This window comes from Squalius cephalus, assembly GCF_949319135.1.
Source record: "Squalius cephalus genome assembly, chromosome: 10".
NCBI classification, from domain to species: domain Eukaryota; kingdom Metazoa; phylum Chordata; class Actinopteri; order Cypriniformes; family Leuciscidae; genus Squalius; species Squalius cephalus.
The window spans coordinates 20,320,415-20,344,797 of NC_137131.1; the positions used below are offsets into that span (position 1 = coordinate 20,320,415).

Consider the following 24,383-nt stretch of genomic DNA (forward strand, 5'->3'; position numbering starts at 1 on the left):
CGCTCATCTGTATGTCATGCTGCATTATTCTTTCTCATGGAGAACTGGAACAACCAATCTCTCTCCTGTTTCATGCCAAATATGTAGCCTACTACAATCTTCACAGCGAGATGAAAAGGTTTAGATAACGGGGCAAGCGCGTTTGAATCGAATCTCTGATAATAGTGCACCGTCGATTTATGTAGTTTCTTATTAATTCAGTGTGCGAAGTTTTTGTTTGGACCTTTCCATCTTTGCTGACCATAACACGAAGGAAGCGGAAATTAACAGCCCGCTTGCTTTTCCCAGAGCTACTCCGGAGTCGGGAAAATTGACTGAAATAGTGAGCCGTATAACATGATTTTACTGTTGTTAAAATACAGTAGTTTTATTTAGGTATCTTTTTCAATGCGTAAGGGGGATCGGATAGGGAGACTCTGCACCTCTTGGGTAAGTTCTGTTTGCATAAGAACTGATGTTCGACTCGTTTCAATCAGATTGATAGATTTCTTGATAGAAAGAAAGATTTATATGTGGTGGTGGAAAGAAAAAAACATATATGAAGGAATTTATGTTTGAGTGGTACGTGTTGGTGACTAATTCACAATTAAGGCTGAAAAGTTTAGTGTCAAAACAAAGGATCGCATCTTCAGAATCACAACATCATTAAACGAATCTGTTTATCTAACTCTAACTGTATATAACCATAACGACTATATTAACAACTATTATAATACATACTGCTGCAAACGTGCGAAGCGACAAACCAAAACGTTCCTATTATAATCAACGAAGTTATCTACGGCAGCGACGTGTCTGACGCCCAGGGCCCACGACACATAGTTCAGCGCGAGCTGTCCGGAGGTCTGGACCCTCGCGAACTCGTTACATGGTCGCAGCGTGTTGACAGCTTAATTATAACGGCAACGTTCTAGTATCTCACATCACAAGCTGAGTCGAATAGTGGAGTGAACAAATCCTTTAAGTGAATCGTTCTCGTTCATCCCTTGCACTGACTCCTATTTTGTTCATCTAAGTAAGCGCGTGACTCCATTGGCTGTCAGACGGACGATAAGCACGAGCAAATAGCATTCGAGTGTGGACTGTGAATGGGCATTTTTATTGGTTGCTGGATACGCCCCTTTACTGAACGAGACTCGCTGGAGGAGTGACAATGAACGCGAATCGCTAAACAGATAGTTCGTGAACGAGATGTCTCGTTTCGTGAGTGTTTTAAACTGGACAATTTTACGTCAACATGGATCTGCTGAACCGACTGAAGGAGTCGTCGTTCGTCCTGTTCGGTTCATGTTCTCGTTGACAACAATGAGAAAAGGGAGAATGACTACACTAGGCCTATTAAAATGATATTTTCTGAAACTCAAAACTATTTTATATATTGCTCTCGGTAAAAGTCATGGCTAGCTGCAGTTGATTAAAAGAACGAATAAAATGGTCTGCTTTGTTGGTTTGAGTAAAACGAAAATTATACTTAAATACGCAAAAATCTCTTAATAGATTTTTAGAGATAGACAATTTTAACGAGTGTTTTAACGTTTCGGTTGATGCAAACATTGATTTCGCACTTTTAAAAAGCCTCTGAATGAACCAGTAAGCGAATCTAAACAAATCTTCTTATTGAATCGATTCAAATGATTCAAATCACAGGTATGGATCAAAACACCAACCACTAAGCTTTAAACGTGATCTTGACATGAATGTATGTATTAAGAATTTGTTTGGATTTACAATTAGTTGACATTTGTTGTGATGCAAATGTGTCAGATCTTAATGACTCAAGGTCTCACCAGCATCCAGTATCACCAAGACACCCCACATCACATCTGATTCCTCTTATTGGCTCATAGTCAGTTGCAAGAAAACGTCAGCTCGACCCAGTTATTTCGTTGCCTTTATATTTGCGTACATTGCACAGCTGCTTCACACCAGATCTGATTAAAAGGCAAAAAACAATCTTTCCCTTATGCTTTGTCTGTATAGATAACTACATTTGTTTCAAATCTTTATGTCTGTCTGCAGGTTGACAGCACGCAGACAAGGAAGAACTGTCACTCCACGGACAGCAGGGACACGGACAGAAATTAAGAGATTGAATCAGATCAGTTAGGGGTGTTATTCTGCATGTAGAAACACTTCCTTCTGGAGCTGTATATCTATCTTGTGTCCACACAGTCCATGCCATGGAGGCAATAGCTAAATACGATTTCAAAGCTACTGCGGATGATGAATTAAGTTTCAAGCGTGGAGAGATTCTAAAGGTAAGTGTCATTTATTGCTGCAGCATTTTTTCATTTCTGTCTTACTGTATGATCAAGTTATGAGAAACCTGATATCTACAGATATCTATGTTTATCCTTTTGCAATAATTCATTTTTACAGACACATATTAACTTTAATCAGGGTCGAAAATATGCAGCATTGATTTCGTAAAGTCTGGATGTGCCGTGATGTTAAGTCAAGTCAACTATCTTATTTTTATAGTGCTTTTCTCAATGTACATTGTTTTGAGTCAGCTTTTCAGAAAATCATGATATTAATGCTTGTAATATCTCCATGCCTTATAGTCATATTTAGCAGATTAGAGCTGGGCGATAATATAGTTTACATTTTGGGGATATATAAACAATCAAGAAGTTTATGTGATTGTAACTAGAAATTGTAGCCTATAATTGTTTTGCTGTTTGGAACTCTGTAACATTGTAATCATCTCTTGGAAATCACGTAACTTTTTTTTTAATCTACTTTAAACTGACCACATGTTAAATCAAATCAATTTAGTCCATATGGGTAGCTTTGAGGCCATAAACTTTGACATAATACAATATTAAAACACTTTAAGGAGATTTCAACAAACAACAAAAAATTGTATATAATTTAGGATATTGCTTTTTTACAGCTTGATAAGTCATGCCTTAAAATTAAAATGATGTAAGGTTGTAAATCGCAAATATTTCATTATATATTTGTTGTTTGCCAAGGCCCAGTTCTTTTTGTTGGGCTAAATAAAAAAAACATGCACTGGACTTCTACTTTTCTCTGTCTGCTGCATTTGATATCACAGCTCAGGACTGGGCACATTCTTGTGGTGCCATCAGCCAATCTGTGTTGTCATGAAATCATTTTAGTGTGGCTCCAGAGTGATTAGTCACATGGCATTTAGGTTCAGATGATTGGCTCAAAAAAATATGGCACCCACCCATGAGAAAAATGGCAGATTCTGCACCAGGGGTTTTGAGCCAACCAAGCAACTGTCATTAAAATGAATGGGAATGCTAACGGATGGCTTTCTACAGATATTATGTAGACCTCCTTAACTGCAACTTACCAGCAAGTAGCTGGTACTGTTCAAATGTTTGGGGTCAGTAAGATTTTTTTTCTCTCAGTTTTTTAAAAGAAATGAATACTTTTATTCAGCAAGGATACATTAGGCTACATTTATTAAAAAAATTGACAGTAAAGACTTTTAAAAAAGAAAATTACATTTACTTTTCACAATGTTTTCAAATAAAATCTGTTCTTTTGATTTAGGGTTGCACAATATTGGAAAAAAAAACTGACATTGCATTATTTTGTTTTTCTGCGATATATATTGCGATATGAAAACAATTTCACCAGATGACTTGAATAGCTCTGAATATTAATCATTCTAGAATGATTGGGGTGATTTTTTAGGGGAGTGAATCTGCATAGAAATTAATAAACAAATTACAAGCATAGATATATACAATAGAACAAAGATACAAACAAAATACAGTCGAACAGTATTCAGAAATGTAATAATCAAATGAAAAATAACACTGCATAGAATTTACTGTAGAAAATGACATGTATTTAATCTTTTTTAAAGTTACAAAAATGAATTTCTCTTTGTATTTTGTTGTTTGATTAACATTAATGACACAGACACCAGTAGGAATATTAGGCTGCTGTCACTTTAAGACCGATCCATGGATCTAATAGGATCCAATAGAGTGGTGCAGGTATGATGACAGAGCCCAGAAGTCTAATTCGGTAACTTGATACTTTGACAGTTTGTTCTGCAAAGTAAATCACACAAACCCATAGCGAAAACTCGAATTTTGAAAATGTACGTTTTATATAACAATTTGGGGTGTGTGCAGTGTACGTTGTAGAACAAAACGTCAAAGTATCTTCAGGTTATGTTTACCACAGGCTTTATTTTACTCATAAATTGAAAAACTCCATTATAAAACCCTATAGGAAAATCTCGAAAGGACCAGCGATGCAGCCCTATTTTGAACTTCTATTCATCAAAGAATCCTGAAAAAGTCATGGTTTCAACAAAATATTAAGCTTCACAACCTTTTTCAACAATTTTATTGTTTATTCATTGCAGGAATAAGTTACATCTTAAAATATATTAAAATAGAAAACAGTATTTTAAATTAAAATAATTCACAATATTATGTTTTTATTTTATTTTTTTCTTCTATTTTTGATCAAATGTAGCCTTGGTGAGCAAAAGAGACTTCTTTCAAAGATCTGTTTCTGTCCTGGTTCTGAACCAAGGGCAGTCAACCTAGCAACTCAGACTCCCCCCATCCACCCACCCCTGAAGGCTTCAGCTCCATCCAAAGTATTTTGGACTGGATTCAGGAGTGCTTGCCATCCAGCTATAATTTAGTTTAGGTCACGTATCAGCTATTCTTGCCCCCTGGACCTTTCAACCAGCAAAACGCACAGCTTCAAAGCTGCACATCTTTCTCAACATTCCAGACAACTTTTAATCAGCAGCATACATACGTACTATCTGCTTTTACATTCTGCCAACTAGAATATGATCAAACATTGCACTATTCATCTGAATTTTACTTTATTTCTTCAAGAATTTTGGCACACAGATATACTGTGCCAAGTTTAACACTAGCAGAAGGTCAATGAAGCTTCATCTCTCAAGAAAACCTTTGAGCCATAGGGTCTTGAAATTCATATTTTATTATCTTCTAAATTTAAATTTGCCAGAGTAATTGACAGGTTGAAAAAAAATTAACACTTCAAGTCTCCAGGCAAAAGGGATTAATCTTAGTAATCATTAGCAACTTTTCATATCATTTTTATAATTGATCATATTAAAAATTGCAGGAGTGTAAAGCAAGAAGTGCCAGACCTGTCTCTGCTTGTTGCATTTTCTTCATTGACTTCACCTCTTCAGAATGAAGTTGGAGGTTTAGGAGAGTTGGTCTTGATATTTTTTCTCCCTTACTCTTTGGCAATGCCTGCAAAATTCAAATCCTGGCACAGACCAATTATGGACCAAAAGCAATTACGGAATTTGATGAACTTTTGAGAGCAATTTATGGAAGCTGCTAGACAATGACAAGGCAAAAGATTTCATATTTTACCTGTCCAGTTGTGAGTTTGCAGTCTCAATTGAATGTGTAAAGAATAATTGATGACATGCTATTGTATTTTTGAAAAATAAGGCACACCCAAGGTGGTAACGTTGCAATGACTGGAGGCCACCTCATGTGTACATTATTTTTTAAATAATTCAACGGTTCATTGTCAGTTATTTGGCTTACCACAGTTTTTTTTTTTTTTTTTTTTTTGTATATAGAACTACTTCCCTGCATCTTCCTTATAAACAGCCCAAGACTCTACAACATTTTAGAATGAGCAATGGAGGCTAGAGCCATTGTTATGGTGAAATAATTTGTCACAGTGATTTAGAACTGTAATGTGCTCAAGATCTGGTTGGAACTACTTTATCCGTGCAGTTATTGAAAATGAATTAACACATTCGAAAATCTGTCAGCCAATCAGAATAAAGCATTCTAGGTTCAGCCATTGTGCAATGGTATACGATGAGATAAAACACTAGGTACAACAAAATAACCCAAGATAAACAGCATGGATGAAGGAGTCAGATACGTAAATAAAGTACTCTTACGAATCAATTTTTTTTGTGTGTGAATCTGTCATCGGTTTGAATAGAGCCAGTACTTTACTTAATGTTGTTTTATATGTTTTGTAAGTGGTAATATATTCACTACCATTCAAAAGTTTGGGATAGGCACAATTTTTTTCAGTAAAAACAGTAATATTGTAAAATATTATTAACTGGTTTCTATTTTAATATATTTTAAAATGTAATTTATTCCTTTGATGCAAAGCTGAATTTTCAGCATCATTACTCCAGTCTTCAATGTCACAATTCTAGTTCTAACAAAATTCTGTTTAGTTATGTTTTGACAATCACAATACACTTACACCTAAAATGATCCACAGACTGAGTTTAGACAAAGCCCATATGTTACATTCTGCTTAAATGTCCCTGCTTGTCTGGACAGAATGTTCAAAGTATCTTATTTTCATGAGTATACAAATGTTATTATTTATTGTTCTATTTATTTTATTCTATTGTACCATTGAGACAATAACAAGTTTGCAGTAATGCAAATATGTCATTATTTAATTTTGTAAACGCTGTGCATTTAGTTGTTGTTGCTAGTTTGAGTTTAGAATTACACATTTCAGCATTATCACTAATCTGTGTGTGCATTTTCCTTGAGAACCAAGCAAGTTGACTCATGAAACCATATGTTTATTATTTCGCAATCGCAATATTGACCTCAATAATTGCAATATGACATTTTCCCCAAATCATGCAGCCCTATTCAAAGCCCTATCCCAAATCAACATTGTTCTGTTGAATAAGTAACAGAATTCTGTTGGGAACTTGGATCATATAGAGAGGGATGTTTCCAATTTTGCTGTTATCTATATGAAAATCTTTTTTTATTTAAAGGGAATAACAGCCCAAACATATCCCATGGGATAACAGCATTTGCTTCTAATATGTTGTGAACATTCCCAAGCCCCAAGAGTCTGTTAGGTTGGCCTAGAAATCCTGACTAATTACTGTATCACCCTCCTGACTGCAGGATAGGATTTGATCTTCTCACTTGGGTTCTGTTTTGAACCTCTGGCTACAGGGAACTCAGCTTTTTCCAGAGTCTCTTGTGATTTTGGTGCTTCCCCCACACCTCCCCCAAAGGCAGTGCTGAAAATTTTAGCTGTATGTCTGATATATTTATAAATTTATTGCCCTACTTTCCTAGTTTCATGGGAGTTGATTTTGCATACATGGGCGTTGCATCAAAGAACATGCCACCTGCAAAATAAGAGGAATCCTCTCACATAAATCTTCCTTTACTCACTCTCATGATGTAACAAACATTTGACTTCATTTCATTTCATGACTTTGACTTTTTTTTCTCTCCATGAATCTTAAAAGAGCACATTTTGAACAATGTACTTGTCACTCTTTTCCTTGCTACTACAATGAAAGGGGGAATTCAAAGGGAATTATATATAATTAATTAAAGGGGACATATCATGCTAAATCCACTTTTTTAGCCCTTAAATGCATTTTGTTGTATATTTGGAGTGTTTAGAAGTACAGAAAAGTTTAAATTATTCTCTTCAGGTGCTTCGTTGATATCTTTATATTCTGTTTTGGCCTTATTTTTCAACCTGTTCCGATTTTTCCGTTATCTATGACGTTTTGTGAACTATTACGTCACAGTATTTGCAGCGGAAATGCCAAATAAGGACATTGACTTCCAGCCCAACACTTCGAGCAATCCGCCATTTTTATTTCTCGCTGCAATTTTGTAGTCCAAGCTAAAGGATGCAGAAGTTACGAGAGGGTAAGTTAAAATGTTCGGTTGTTGGATGTAGTAACCCACACGCTTCATTACACCGTCTAATGTAGGTGAACTGCCGCGCTTGTGTTTAACTGAAAGAACGAGCAGAGAGAGAGGGACCCGGTCGCGCGCACGCACTCTCTCTCTCTTCGGAGCCAGGCGAAAGTGTAAACAAGACACCGTCTCCAAACTAGACGCTGTCTTGCTCTCTCTCCCCCTCGCACATATTATTCAAAATAAATCGACACGGTGGTAAAAGGTCGGAAGACCAAAGTTTCATGTGTAAATACAGTAACACACCATTGCGATACATCCATATGAAGACGTTGTTCTGCAGGTTCGTCGTCTTCATTTTCATCTCGCTCTGGCTGCGACTCTGGCTCGAACATGTAAGGCTGGCTGGACAAGTCTTCCGTTGTTGACATTTTGTTAATAACGTGTGAATAAAAAGTTTCTGTGCCGCTAGATAATCGTATCTCTGCTATCAAACTACAAAAATGGCCGAACGGGGTGGAGTTGAACCGTGTCACCTCTGCATCCTGGAGAGGGGGCGGGGTATGAAGTGTCTCAATTGTATTTAAAGAGACCGCACCAAAACGAGTTGCTCTCAGACGCACTTCAGAAAAGGGGTAGAAAAGGGGCCTGTGGAGCTATAATAATGAGGAATTCAGACCCAAGCATTGCAGTTCCGCTTTATATAGACTACAAATTTATGATTATGTAAAAAGGAACGATTTAAAAGCATGATATGTCTCCTTTAAGATGAAAGACCAAGATCTGTCTCCGATATAGGGATAAAGAAAGAATAAAGGCATAGTTACTTTTTTTTCCATTCTTTGAATTTTCGGTTTACATCATTTCCGAATAATCCATTGCATTCCGGTGTCATCGCATAATTTTGGGATAATTATTCCTTTTAATATGTTCATTCATAAACACTTTATGAACCAGGCCGAACTCTTCTGCTTAATAAAAAAAAAAATTGCTCTCTGTAGTGCCCTGACAGAAGCCCTAGTATTTTCAGTATTTTTAGCATCATTCTCACTGACTTTGAACACTCAACCAAAAGCGCCTCTGGCACAAGGCAGAATGGCACTAAAAAGGTTCTATGCTTTCAGTTTTGAGAATTTGATGTTGTGCTACAATACAATACAATATTTATTTCTAAAACACATTTAAAAACAACCAAGGCTGACCAAAGTGCTGTACAGAACAGAAAAAATAAATAAAAATAAAACAACCAATAAAGAAACGCAAAACAAAAGATAAACAATAATCGTTCCTAAATCAAGGAGTATTAAAAGCCAAAGAAAATAAATAAGTCTTTAAAGAAGATTTGAAGGTGGAAACAGAGGGAGCTAATCTAATGTAGAGAGGTAGACTGTTCCAAAGTTTTGGGCCTGCAGCCGCAAAAGCGCGATCGCCTCGTTTTTTAAGTCTAGATCTAGGCACAATGAGTAGACAGTGATCACTGGATCTCAGAGTTCTAGAAGGAGTGTACGGACAGAGTAGATCGGTCAGGTACTGAGGGACCAATTTGTTGAGGGCTTTATAAACAAATAATACAATTTTAAAATCAATTCTAAATTTGACAGGTAGCCAGTGCAGTGTAGATAAAATAGGGGTGATCGACTCATACTTGCGGGTCCCAGTGAGGAGTCTTAACAGCTGTGTTTTGCACTAGCTGTAGACGGGAGAGGGAAGACTGAGAGACACCAATATAAAGTGAATTACAATAGTCTAGACGAGTTGTTACGAAAGCATGAATCACTGTTTGGTAGTTACTCTGGGTTAAAAAAGGTTTCACTTTAGAGAGTTGGCGAAGATGAAAAAAGCATGATTTTACAATGGTACTGATCTGTTTATCAAATTTTAGGTTGTGATCAAACAGAAAGCCCAGATTTCTAGCGCATTGAGTTTCATATGGGGCAAGAGAAACACGGTCAACATCAAGCACACAGTTTTCCTTGGGCCCAAATATAATTATTTCAGTTTTATTTTCGTTTAAATGTAAAAAATTAAGTTCATTTAAACAGACCAAAAGGAGTTGTAAACCATTTTTATCGTTATGTTTTAAAGGAAAATAGATCTGAGTATCATCAGCGTATAGATAAAAGGCTACTCCGTATTTATTAAAAATGGAAGCCAGCGGTAGCATGTACAGGGTAAATAATACCGGCCCGAGGGTTGATCCCTGTGGGACTCCACAGTTTAGAGGTACACTAGAGGAGGACTGATGACAACACTAAAACATCTGTTGGTCACATAAGAACAGAACCACTGTAAGACTACGCCACGAAAGCCCACAGATATCTCCAGACGTCTCAACAGGACCTCATGATCGACTAAATCAAATGCGTGCTAGAGACGTGACTAGTAATGCTACAGTCTGTACAGAGAATAGTTGCGGTTAAAGCTTTTCTTATAGTTACAGCCAAACACCTGGTTTATATGGGAGACTATTAAGAGAATTATTATTATTATTATTTTTACTCCTATGCTACTATTTGTTTGAGATACGTTGCGACTTTGTTAGTTTAGTTTTTTTGGTCGTTTTTTATGAATTCATTGAAACTCGTGGATGGATATCAGCGATTATGCATTTAAACAAATTATTAGACTCAGTGGGTTCTTCTGGTGTAATACCAATTTGGTCACCTCTATTTACTGATTCAGTGATTGAGTGCAGGCATTTGGGTTGACATCACTGTGGTCCTTACTTCACAAAACTTTATATCGTAAACTCTATATACACACTATCTATATCTATACACACTCTATGACTTTCAAGGTTGTCGGGTTGCTGTTCTTTTAACACTACACAACTGTCGCTGATGTAATTTCCAGTCAAAACACATTTCACACTGCAGGATTTTGGATTGCAGACAGGTCTAGATATTTAACCTACTAAATATCTCTCGGGCATGTGCTTCCTTACATTGCGTCTTTGAAAATGTACACATGAGCATAGACATGGATTCAAAGCGCCTTATGCCTGCTTTAGTGACACATCTCTTCGTCTGTTACAGTCTTTTATCCGTACAGTTATGATCTTGTGTCTGAACCTCTATGGCTCACAGCCTGTCTGGAGTATGTAAGCCTGTGATTAACTGTTTGGCCTTCAGGGGATGTTTGGACTCATAACATCATGGCTGATGCCAGTCTGATATCATTGGTGGTGTCATTTATTTATTTACCAAGGAATAAGATGCAATGCACAGATTAATTAAAATACATCAAACATGAATGAAACGAATTATCCTTTTCAGTGTGGAAAAAATTGCTGCTACTACTAATGTTAAGTTTGAATTGGTGCTGTCTAGTCCCAGCTGCTAAAGGCGATTATATTCTTTCCAACCAGTATCAGCTCTCCATTGCCCTTGAACACAATAATAATTTATTTATTACAGATATATAGGCCTGCAGTAAAGGATGCCAGACATGAGGTGAAAATCTTTGGAATTAGAGGATATTATCAGCCTAATATGATTTGCCTGGATTTTTATTATGACTGAATTAAGATCCTGTAAAATCTCACCCCCTGCCTGTATGCTTAATTTTCCATTTTTGTCTCATGAGCAATTATGCTTCCTTTGTCTTTCATAAGTGCTTTAGGCACACTGGACCATATTTCCTAGAAAATTTTTAATGACCTACATTTTCTAGATTGGGTGTGCAGTGTGCAGTGTGACCAAAACCTTACAACTCAGTATATTCATCAAAGAAACCTTAGAAAAATAAGCAAACAAAAATATTAAGCAGCAATGGTTTTCAACACTGTATAATATGAAATGTTATTTGAGCAGCAAATCATCATATTATAATTATTTCTGAAGGATCTTGTGACACCGAAGACTGGAGTAATGATGCTGAATATTAAAATAGAAAACAGTTATTTTAAATAAATAATTTCACAATATTACTGTTTTACTGTGTTCCTGGTCAAATAAATGCAGTCTTGGTGAGCATAAGAGACTGTTTTCAAAATCATTAACAAATATTACCAACCCCAAGCCTGTAAATGGTAGTGTACTTTTGGTGGAAATTTGGTAAAAAATACTTATTTATAAAAAATTAAATGGCCATGTAGGCCTAGGTCTATTTTTAGATGACCAATTCAATTAAATACTTAATCTCATATTTACCTTTTTGTTTGGAACTTTAGTAACAAAAACAGAACAGTTTTATGTTTTATGTAAGTGAGATAAAAAAAAAAATACTATAAAACAAAATGCATATAAAACAAATAATTCAGAATCATTTCTGATAGAATGAGCCATGTTTGAAGCCAATAAAGTTGTCTGAGCCGACATATGGCTTAACTGCATCTCTGGCGACCCGAGTTTGATTCCCGGCTCAAGGTCCTTTGCTGTCCTGTTCCTCTCTCTCCACCCCGTGATTTCCTGTCTGATCACACAGTCCTATCCAATTAAGCTGTAAAAAGGACAAAAATATAACTCTAAAAAGAAGAATCCAATAAAGTCAATACAGTTATGCACTAGATAGACTTGGTCAGTTGTAGTTTCTGTTTCTATCACAATTATGCTTCATAGTGTTTATCTGTTTTGCACTGCATTCTCTGGTGCTTTAGTTGGTGTGATTTGTTTATTCTAGGCAGAGTGAGTAATAATGTGATATTCACATGAGCCGATGGCAGTCCAACACCACAAGACTCAACTCTAGAAATTTAAACCAAACACTGAGCAATTTCTCCTTGACATGGTAAAATCATGACCATGACACAACACAATAAACACTTTTCCAGGGCATAGTTTAGGATTGAAGCCATACAAACTGTTAGTTTGATTTCATTTTAGGTTAAATAAACAAAAAAAAAAAAAAAAAAAGAGAATGAGACCTAAATGAGGTAAAAATATTTGGTGAAAAAATATTGCTTAATTCAAATATATGGGATTGCATACCTCTCGCATTTCGGACAATTTTGAATGTGTCCATATTTGCGATGTAACTGCTATTATTTTTTATATATATATTTTACTTTACTCATTTCCCAATGCTCATGCAACTGGATTTTGGAGTACACTTTTTTCTTTTATGTTATGCCTTGAGTCACACACTTGTCCTGGGTTTGTGTGTCAGTATGAATTGTTTTGATTTCAAGGGTCAGAGCTTGTCAATGTTAAAAGAAAGCCTTGTGTTGTGACTCTGCTCTTGAATCTACTCTGCTCTTGTCAACACCATCAGGCTTACACTCTGTCTAACCAGGCGCGACATGAAAACTACAGCCAGAAGTTATTCAATTTCACAGAGAGTCGATAAACACCAGCAACTGGTGGTAATTTTATGCAAATGCAGCGAGTACCAATAGGAGTAAAGACTCCGTATCTTTTGAGGTACTGTTGTGGCATGTAGACAAGACGGAGAAGTAGGGATACACTATATATATAGGCCACTTTATCGGTATCGGATGATATATGTTAATTTTTTATTTTATCGTTATCGGCACGATAAGAAAATGTGGCCGAAATAATAAAGCCAATAAATAATGGATTATTTCCTTGACCTTCACCTGAGACACTTCACGGTTCGCCCTGATGTTCTTGAATTGCTTGAATTATGATTGGAATGACTTCAAAAAAGGAAAATACTGTTTAGCAACATGCTTGTCTGACATATAGGCTGCATAAAATTATAATGAGAAGAACATCATTATAGTTGTGTGCTTGGGACATTTAATGCTTTTAATGGTGACTTTTGTTTTTGTAATCAGGATCTCAAAAATTATATAAAAATTTGTATTTAGATTTATCTGCCAATATATCGGTTATAGGCTTCCAAATATGAAGAATTATCGGTATCGGAGCATCTCTACAGAGAAGTTAATGTTACTGTGAGCAATTTACCTGTTCTGTATGTTTTTTCTCTGTCGACATCTTCGGAGTACTCATACTTTTGCCCATCCCCGCTAGTGGCCAACAATACTGCAAAAGTGTGAATGGGGCCTAAATAAAAAAATGACAATTCTGACGGCATTTACTCATGTGCTATCATTCCAAACCTTTTTTCTGACTTTCTTTCCTCTGTGGAACACAAAAAAAGCTGTTTTGAGAAATATCTTAAGTAACTGAAACTGGAAAACTTTGGTTATAGACATACTTCAAAATATCTTCTTTTGTGTTCCGCAGAAGAAAGTCGTTCTGTTTCGGTATGACATGAGGGTGTGTAAGTGATGACATTTTTATGGGTGAACTATTATATATTAACATGGAAGAAATATTATTTCTTATTTTATTGTCATGCCTAAGGTCACGTGCTACACACCGTCTCTCTGTACTCTATATGGGTGCAATTGCACCATCTATATCTAAAATGTTCCTGTATTCTATTACCAGTTGAACCTCTTTCCCACTCTCTTTCTGTTGCTATGCTCTTTCTGCCTAGCAACAGTGCTTAGCTGCGGGCAAGCATGCTGCTGGTAGTATGATTTCCTCTGTATAGGGATTTAGTGGTTGTGAATTGTGGCCGGTTGACATCTCTGAACCACAAACCTGTGTTTCAGCATTTGGACTTGGTTTGGGCATCACATTCAGTTATCTGTCTGCTGTTTTACTTTTTGGCTTTAACAAAGCTTGCTCTGATTCTATGTTGTATGTCTAATACCAGTTTTCATCCAACCACTGCGAGGGGTTTTACTGGAAAGAGACAAAATTGGGGCAAATTTTGCATATGCAAATTCTCTTCCGCACCCACACAGAGATTTCCTAAAATTTTGATTACTTTTCACCAAGATTACAAGAGTAAAAAAATGACAAATAAAACATTATTTTCCGCTCTATTTGTTAGTGCTTAGAGTGAGAGTAGATTTTAAAAATACAAAATAAAGGTTTGTCTTCTTTATAACTGAGACTGTTCATTTTTCCCACAAAGACCCACTTTCATTTTTATTCTTTGTTCATTTTTCCCACCAAGACCTACTTTCGTTTTTTTTCTTCTTCTTTTTTTATATTTGGAATTTGACATCTTGGCTTGTTTATAATGTGACTATTTTTCTTGAAGGCAGAGAAAAGAGGCGCCATAGCGCGGCGGGTGTGAGAGCAGATTAATGGTTGTTTACAGAGAGAGACGGGATGGGGAGAGTTCAGAGTTATGAGAGCGTTCAGGCTATAGGATAAGATTCCCATTTATCTTAGACGGATGTGTCATAACATACTTGACTTAAGCATGACTGAGAGAGGGTCTTTTAGCCTAAAATAATCACATTAGGTGATGCTTTTTCATATTTGTCGACTTCATCTGTTTCAACCGAAAGCCCTCCACCTCTGAGATTGTCCACAGGTCAGAAATTAACTCTTTATTTCATATTGGAAGGTGATGGTCATTACCACAGATGGTCCTTTTTCACAGTTATGAAAAGAGACATTAAATCCCAGCCATCAGAACTGATGGTAATGGTCCACATCTTTTTGCGCAATCCATCTGGTTCAGTTTTGCAATTCCACAAAACAGGGTAGTGTGCAATGTAGCCCCTTTCACACAGCGCTTTGAACCCGGGAAATTGCCGGCAAATTGCCAGAGCGCCTTCTGTGTGAACGCAAACACGACCCGGGATTAATGCCGGGATCGATGCCGGGATCGATGCCGGGTTGGGGACCTATCATTGCCGTGTTCAGTCCCGGAACGCGCGCTGTGTGAACAAAAGCCGTAATAATGCCGTGTCAGTGATGACGCTGAAGTCAGGATCGTTCTCCAGCTGTGAAATGGTACGTAATGCGCAAGTTTATGATCGAATCAGAGAAAAAAACTGCACAAGCGTGGTTTCTCTCTCGAGAGAGATCCCAGCTCATAAGCAAACTGAAGACGCTGCTGAGATTACGAGTCACATCGATGTCACGTGTCTTTACGGCATTTTTACGGGTTGTGTGTGAACGCACTCTCTGATTCCGGAAAATCACTGGCAATGTGAAAGAACCAAAATCAAACGAACCCGGGTCAAATCCCGGGTCACTTTATCCGTGTATTTTCTGGAATCTCTGTGTGAAAGGGGCTTATTTCTCATTAGTGCCAGAGAAGTCTTATGTATACAGGATGTTATGTGTGGCTTAAAGCTGAAATGATGGATATTTCCTGTATGCTATTTATAGAGGGTTTTAAACACCAAAGCCAGTGATACGATTGGTTCTTTAGCTCCTCTGTGTTCTGAGGGAAGTGTCTTCTGTGGGCTGATTGGAGGTTTACTGTGTGGACACTGTGTAATGACAACATGCTGGTCAAGTTTTGAAGTGTCTATTGTTTTGCCATCAGGTTTTAAATGAGGAATGTGACCAAAACTGGTACAAGGCAGAACTCAATGGAAAAGAAGGATTCATCCCTAAAAATTACATTGAAATGAAGCCACACCCGTAAGTATTTGCTCTTTTTAGTCACCAAAAAGACCATCTTTACAAGGGTTAGTTCACCTGAAAATTTAAATTTTGTTATCAGTTACTCTCACTCCTGTCATTCCAAACCCATAAGACTTTTTTGCTCATTTTTGAAACACAAATAACCTGATTTCTGGCCGTCCATCGAATGTCCAAGCAAGTAAAACGTTGACGCTTCAACAACTTTATAAAGACATTGTAAAAGTAATCTATACATGTATGAATCCAGTGGTTTAATTAAAGTCTCCTGAAAAGACTTCAGCGAGTACCAATGAGGTTGACACATTAGTATAAGTAGAAAAATAACACAATATATATAAAAATTACAATGTTGAATTTGATCTGTTGAAGGTCTTTAGTTGTTTCTTTTTTGTTCCATCTGTTGAACTCAGCAGTTGAAAGTCTGCTCATATTACATATTGTCAATGTGATGTCTATATATTGTTTGAATCCATGCCCTTCTTATAACAGTATACCTCTCATCAAAATATACACACTCTATGGGCCCTTTCATACAAATGGCGCAATGCAGCGCCAGGCGCGACGCAAGTGTTTTTGCTAGTTTCAGCCCGACGTAGTTATCATTTTCATGTCCTGCACCACGTTGTTTAAATAGCAAATGCATTTGTGCCCGTCTGTTCACCCATGGGCGTTCTGGTCTGAAAACGAGGTGTGTTCAGGCACATTGTTGGCACGTTGCTATTTTGAGGAAACTGAAATAGACTTTAGACCAGGTTTTTGTTGGTCAATGGCGCACTCTATTTCAGTTTCAGTTATTTTGTTATTTAAAGGGTGCATTAGTAATGTGCGCCTATAGGCAGGTGCACAACGCGCATACACTCTGCTTATTACACACACAGGGGCGCGGAGCAGCACACAAACATGCCAAATATTAAAAATAAAAGGATTACAATGTAAAAGATTATTATTGTTTACCTAAAAATATGGTGGAATCTGGCTTGTCCCATAAATGGTCTGCTCACGCGCTTTAACCCTTGTGCACGAGCTGATCCATTTCCTCTCCCGTTCAGTCTTTCCGCTTGCAAATTCCACCATGTAAATAGCAATCCGCCACGGCACGAGCGCAACTGGCTTTTAAAGGGAATGGGAGATGAGACTCTGATTGGTTTATTGCACGTTACATCCAAAACACACCCATGACTCATTAAGAGAATAGGGACAACCCTTTTAGACCATGCGCCGGTGGATTCGGACACGCCCTAAGTGCACTTGTGCCGTGTGCTTTAGACTATGAGCTTGGATCGTTAAAATAGGGCCCAAGATCTCTAATAAATACTCAAGTTAAACTTCTTTTTTCCTGTCCGTCCAGTGAACCTGGACACTGCAGATGTTTTTTTTTATTGTTATTCATTAAAGATGTACTTCTCAGTGAAATAGCTGCTTTGCAGAATCTCTCACTTCAAAACTCTTGTATTGTGGAATGTCACCAGTACATTCTACAACATCTTAACCATTGCTTTTTGATTTGTTCTGAACACACAGCTGGTTTTATGGGAAGATTCCCCGAGCAAAAGCAGAAGAAATGTTAAATAAACAGAGACACGATGGAGCTTTTCTCATTAGGGAGAGTGAGAGTGCACCTGGAGACTTCTCACTGTCTGTCAAGTATGTGTATGTCATTCTATTCTATTCTGTCCTACTCTATTTTATTTCTCTGTGCCAAATAACATTGCCAATTTGTATATGACTGTTCTGAAGTCCTAGTAATAAACACTTAGAAACAAAGGCTGCTGATTTTTAAATTTTGATGCAGTAATTGAATATGTTCTTGTAAATAGGGGCATGTCAATGAATAATTGATGCAGTGCAGCGAAAAATATAGCCGTTTCAACACTTTTTTTTTGTGTTCTTCTGAATTCTTTTGTGTGGTATCTAAACTAGGCCAACACTGAATCATTCAAACAGTTCTCCACAGACAGCTGCAGACATCAGGGTTCATGATACACGGAACAGTGCAGCAGTCTTTTTTTTTATAACTATAGTTGCAATATCTAAGTGCTATAAATGCAGCTGGTTATGATGTAATTCTCTAAACACTACCCCCCCCCCCCCTTCTTTTGTTTTCCCATAGATTTGGGAATGATGTCCAGCATTTCAAAGTCTTACGGGACGGAGCAGGAAAATACTTCTTGTGGGTGGTCAAATTTAACTCGTTAAACTCTTTAGTAGATTATCATCGATCCACTTCTGTGTCCAGGAATCAGCCCATTTTCCTCAGGGACATTGAACAGGTACCACAGGTAGGACTGAATCAGTGCTGGAACATTCCACAAGTACTTTATAGTAGACATTGGTGTCTCATTTTTAAAGCATTAAATGCACAAATCCCATAGTTTTGTCTCACCTTCTCGACTAAAACCAACAAACAAATCATGCAACATTCTAATTTTTATATAATCAATTGAATTTAAGTAAATTGTAAAAAATATTATATTTAGTTCTGTCATCCTGTTACTAGAGGATTTTCCCTTTGATAACAAACCATGAAATGGCCAGCAGCCATATCACCCTGTAGCCCAAGACTGGTTGCCCACTGAAGGTAAGCAGGGTTGAGCCTGGTCAGTACCTGGATGGGAGACCTCCTGGGAAAACTAGGTTGAGGTGTTAAACCGAGGTCCTGACTCTCTGTGGTCATTAAAAATCCAAGGATGTCCTTTGAAAAATAAGTAGTGGTTTAACCCTGGCATCCAGTCCATATTTGCCCATTGGCCTCTGTCTATCATGGTCTCCTAATCATCCCCATATACTGACTGGCTTCATCACTCTGTCTCCTCTCCACCAGTAAGCTGGTGTGTAGTGGGCGTTCTGGCGCAATATGGCTGCCGTCGCATAATCCAGATGGATTGGTGCTGGTTGAGGAGAGAACTCTTTGTAAAGGGCTTTTGAGTGCCAAGAAAAGTGCTATATAAATGTAACAAATTATTATTACTTAATTAAAACCAACACTTTCCCTCAAAATTGTAGTGTTGACACATTGTGCAATCATTCCACCCTGTTACCCAAGTTATTTAAAGGGTCATGAATCCCTAAAACACAATTTTGAAGTGTTAACATTTTTACAGGTTGCACATCAATGAAAACAAAAATAGCACTCATTATGTTTATTATTTGGTCTTACATGTATCGCATTACAGTGGAGAATTCAGATGTCATGAAAGACCGTTTAAGCGCTGTCCGTTCACCTCTGCCTCTTCAGCTTTGCGTTTGAACACACGTGTCATAGGTGTATCAGTACAGTAGCACAAAAGTGTTGTTTGCATTTTCCCAACAATGTGGTCAGAGCTGGAGTTTGACTGCAAACACATGAGAAATATGAATGTGACAATATTTAATACATAACAAAAACATGCGGAGCGGGCATGAGAGCGGTTTCTGCACAGAAAACTAACACTCGCAATGCGGATCACAGTTTATATCCAGACAGGAGCAAGCGCATTTGTGCACATATTTCATGTCTTGTGAAATATATATGTGCAAATAAAGACACTGATACAGCGGTACATCTGATCATAAACGCAATGACACAATGAATTAATCTGATGCACAGAAGACAATGATGTAGACTCTGATAATTCAAAGAATGGACAAAAAGTAAATGTGCCTTTATTTTTCTGTGTTAAACTGACATGTGTCATTTGTTCAGAGATTGTAGTGCTCTTAAACGTAATGAAAATATTATTATTATTCCTCATTTTTCATATAGACCAGTTGCTCTGCAAAGTTATAGCCTAATGATGATTTGTTGGTATTTCTAAGAATAATTTATCAGAATGTATTTGATTTGTTCATGATAGTTGTTAGTAGTGTCTAATGATAAGATTTTTGTGAGATTGTTGTCATAGGATTGTATTTTTAAAATACATCAAGGTGCCCCCAACTCTGTTGTTTGTTTTTGTCAAAATTCATGTGTCTGTAATGAGTCTATTGTGTGTATTGTGTTTTATTCGGATGGGCACCCTCTTCACTCCCACTTTTCCACAGCTTTACACGCCCATTTCTTGAGTCTATTTCAAATCTGAGGTGTGAACGACCAGTGTTAAAACGGGGATTTCATGACACTTCATGGCAAAAAAATCTTAATTTTCATAAATATTTATATGAATGGTAAATAGTATATATATACACTCACCTAAAGGATTATTAGGAACACCATACTAATACTGTGTTTGACCCCCTTTCGCCTTCAGAACTGCCTTAATTCTACGTGGCATTGATTCAACAAGGTGCTGAAAGCATTCTTTAGAAATGTTGGCCCATATTGATAGGATAGCATCTTGCAGTTGATGGAGATTTGTGGGATGCACATCCAGGGCACGAAGCACCCGTTCCACGACATCCCAAAGATGCTCTATTGGATTGAGATCTGGGGCCTCATTTATAAAGCTTGCGTACGCACAAAACGGGGCTGAAAACATGCGTACGCCAGTTCCTGCGCAAAAGGTGGGATTTATAAAGAAAAACTTGACAGGAAAATTTGCGCACCTGCACGCAAACTCTGACCCATGCGTACGAACGTTTTGGAGATGGAGCACTTTGGCGACACCGATGGTGAGCTGGAGTTAAATGTATTTTTGGTCACTTTTATACAGAAAATCTAAAGAAAATTAAACATATACAGAAAGATTATACAAATACAATTTCAATCACCAAGCCTGTCACTTGAAGCCAGGGGCGTAGTTTGTGGGGGGGTTGGGGGGGAGATAACCCCTCCAATATTTATATCTATGCATTACAACCCCCCCAATATTTATACCATGATCACATGAAAAATATGCAGACCCAAACTTCAACCCCCCCAATGTTTAAACCAAATCTACAACCTTGCTTGAAGCAAATATCCATTCCTTCTTAAATGTCTGCAGCAGCGAGTGTGTTGAGCCGTTTAGTGAAACTGACGCAAATAACAGTTTAAATAAATAAAATACTTCTGATATAAACATTTATATTAAATATGCCATTCAAATTAATGGAGTTAAACACTTAAACATGAAATCATTACTGAAGTTACAATTTTTTTTTAAATTCAATCATTAGAAAAATTTGTTGTGGATGCGATTGTTTTTGAACACTTTTCCTGTGGCGTGCTTTAATGTTTTAACCACAGAGATAATTGCTTATCATGATAATACCAGATTGTCTGAGAAAATAGTTTCGTGCAAATAATGCCCAAGGCCTATCTGTTTCCATTAAAAATATAAATCAATTAAAAATACAATTCGGCAAGTGGAAAAGATTGAGAAAAACTTTCTCTGAAATGTATTTTACACTATTTGATTTATGTAGGCTATTCAAAAACAAGGCAAGGATAGACAACTACTTGATTTGTATTAATGTAATGTTTCTTGTACCGTTTATATCATTTGTATATGATTATTCATCCACGTGATAACGTTTAAGTTATCACGTGGATGAATAATCATATGCAAATGATATGTAGATGAGGATCTGCATAGTAAAACTAGGCGTTGTAAGCTCCATATATGGTTATTTCGGGTGGAGACGCATGTACGCACAATCTTCCGCTGACTGGGATTTATAAAGTGAATTCTGCGCAGGTTCTGGCGTACGCACGGTTTTATAAGTCTGAATATTTTTTTGCGTACGCCATTTTTGGCTTTCGGGCGCACGTACACTTTTAGTAAGGTTCCTACGCACAGTTTTATAAATGAGGCCCCTGGTGACTTTGGGGGCCATTTTAGTACAGTGAACTCATTGTCATGTTCAAGAAACCAATTTGAAATGATTCGAGCTTTGTGACATGGTGCATTATCCTGCTGGAAGTAGCCATCAGAGGATGGGTACATGGTGGTCATAAAGGGATGGACATGGTCAGAAACAATGCTCATGCAGGCCGTGGCATTTAAATGATGCCCAATTGGCACTAAGGGGCCTAAAGTGTGCCAAGAAAACATCCCCCACACCATTACACCACCACCACCAGCCTGCACAGTGGTAACAAGGCATGATGGATCCATGTTCTCATTCTGTTTACGCCAAATTCTGACTCTACCATCTGAATGTCTCAACAGAAATCGAGACTCATCAGACCAGGCAACATTTTTCCAGTCTTCAACTGTCCAATTTTGGTGAGCTCGTGCAAATCCTCTTTTTCCTATTTGTAGTGGAGATGAGTGGTACCCGGTGGGGTCTTCTGTTGCTGTAGCCCATCCGCCTCAAGGTTGTGCGTGTTGTGGCTTCACAAATGCTTTGCTGCATACCTCGGTTGTAACGAGTGGTTATTTCAGTCAAAGTTGCTCTTCTATCAGCTTGAATCAGTCGGCCCATTCTCCTCTGACCTCTAGCATCAACAAGGCATTTTCGCCCACAGGACTGCCGCATACTGGATGTTTTTCCCTTTTCACACCATTCTTTGTAAACCCTAGAAATGGTTGTGCGTGAAAATCCCAGTAACTGAGCAGATTGTGAAATACTCAGAACAGCCCGTCTGGCACCAACAACCATGCCATGCTCAAAATTGCTTAAATCACATTTCTTTCCCATTCTGACATTCAGTTTGGAGTTCAGGAGATTGTCTTGACCAGGACCACACCCCTAAATGCATTGAAGCAGCTGCCATGTGATTGGTTGATTAGATAATTGCATTAATGAGAAATTGAACAGGTGTTCCTAATAATCCTTTAGGTGAGTGTGTGTATATATATATATATATATATATATATATATATATATATATATATATATATATATATATATTTATATTTATATTTATATTATCCTTCATTTCTTAACTGTGTCTTTGGGGTTTTAGCATGACGTAATGGTGCAGTGTTACTCCAATCTACTAATTTAAGTACAGTTATGATTGCAGTTATAACCAGGCATTAGGCCAGATTGAGTTTAAAGCAATGTCATAATTGAATTAATTCTCAACATTTCTACTTCTGTTCCACAGCATTCCACATATGTTCAAGCTTTGTTTGACTTTGACCCTCAAGAGGATGGAGAGCTGGGTTTCAGGCGTGGAGATTTCATCCAGGTCCTGGACAACTCGGATCCTAATTGGTGGAAGGGGGCTTGTCACGGACAGACAGGAATGTTTCCTCGCAATTATGTCACACCTGTCAATCAAAACATGTAACTTTCAGAGAAAATGTTTGCCTGCTTAAAGCACTTGTGGAGTTCCAGCTGGGTTGCCACGGAAACGGAAACCACAGAGGGGAGAGAAAAGGCTCCATTTGTGACATGGATGTTGATTGGCCGAAAAAAAAAAGACTGTGCTGTTTGGAGTGGTCGACATTTTATGAAGCAATATTGGCTGTGTGAGAAGAATGTTCCGGACTGATATTTCGTTCATGTACTTTGCATCACATCAGCTTAGCTTTATATGCAACTTTATTTCATGTTATATGACATCTGCTGTACTAAAAAAAAAAAAATTATGTGAAGGAAAGTCTTATGCCACAAATAAGAGGTTGATATCACTCAGCACACCACTGTGTTACAGTTTTGCACCAGGATTAATTAAAGCACCATGTTATGTTTTGTTAAAATGCATTGTGAGTTTTTCATTTTTGCTTTGTCTTTTGTCATGTTTTCATATGTAGTGTTGCCATGTTATTTGGTGTTGGGATGATCAAGCAGAATCTCATGCCATAGTAAAATTACATGTAGTCGTCTTTTTCTCTTAAAGGGACAGTTCACCCAAAAATGACCCTCTTTACAGACCCTTGTTTCGTTCCAAATGTATACAACTTTCTTCTGTAGAAAGCTCCACAGTAGAAAGTAAGTCATACAGGTTTGGAGCGTCATAAAATGTCAGAATTTTTCTTTTTGGTTGAACTATCCCTTGAAAATAATGTAATGGTGCCAAAGCGTCTGTAGCAGATCAATTATCAAATGTAACAAATTTGGAGCATTTCATGAATCTCTTTAAAATGGCTCTTGATGTGATTCCATTTGGGAACTTTATAGAGTATGTTGGATACTCTGGATGATTCCTGTATAAATTACACAGAATAAAGATATTTCCATTGAAACCCAATGCAATGCAATTTTTTTTTTTGTGATTTTTTATTTTATTTTATATATATGTTTAGTAGTGCCGTAGAATGATGCCATTATGACTGTGGTGTCAAAGGGCTGAACTTGCTCAGATTGATTACTAATAAGCAATATATATATATATATATTTTTTTTTTATGAAAGTTTATTACCCCAATTTTACAGGGGGCATTGAGGCATCCTCCTTTTGAAGCTGCAGGCTGTACTCAGTGTCTGATGTCATTTGAGATGTCTCTTTTTGAGTATTTTTATTTTTTTTAGTTTGTCATTATGTGGCCCAAGTTTAACT

General features: G+C 37.3%; 1 protein-coding gene across 6 annotated transcripts; it reads left to right on the forward strand.

Annotated features, from left to right (window-relative positions):
- Nucleotides 1–11: 11 nt before the first annotated feature.
- Nucleotides 12–24,082, forward strand: grb2a (growth factor receptor-bound protein 2a). Of its 6 annotated transcripts, XM_079883917.1 has the most exons (7): nt 1,046–1,647; nt 1,765–1,942; nt 2,020–2,258; nt 15,933–16,030; nt 17,555–17,677; nt 18,144–18,312; nt 22,986–24,082. In XM_079883917.1, exons 3-7 carry the CDS (start codon nt 2,181–2,183, stop codon nt 23,169–23,171), a joined length of 654 nt encoding a protein of 217 aa, XP_079740043.1. In that variant the 5' UTR covers nt 1,046–1,647; nt 1,765–1,942; nt 2,020–2,180; the 3' UTR covers nt 23,172–24,082. The 6 variants fall into 6 exon arrangements, with proteins under 6 accessions (XP_079740041.1, XP_079740042.1, XP_079740046.1 ...); XM_079883915.1 differs by lacking the exons at nt 1,046–1,647; nt 1,765–1,942 and adding an exon at nt 12–429 and having other exon boundaries at nt 17,555–17,683; nt 22,986–24,072; XM_079883916.1 differs by lacking the exons at nt 1,046–1,647; nt 1,765–1,942 and adding an exon at nt 17–429.
- The last annotated feature ends 301 nt before the right edge of the window (nt 24,083–24,383 follow it).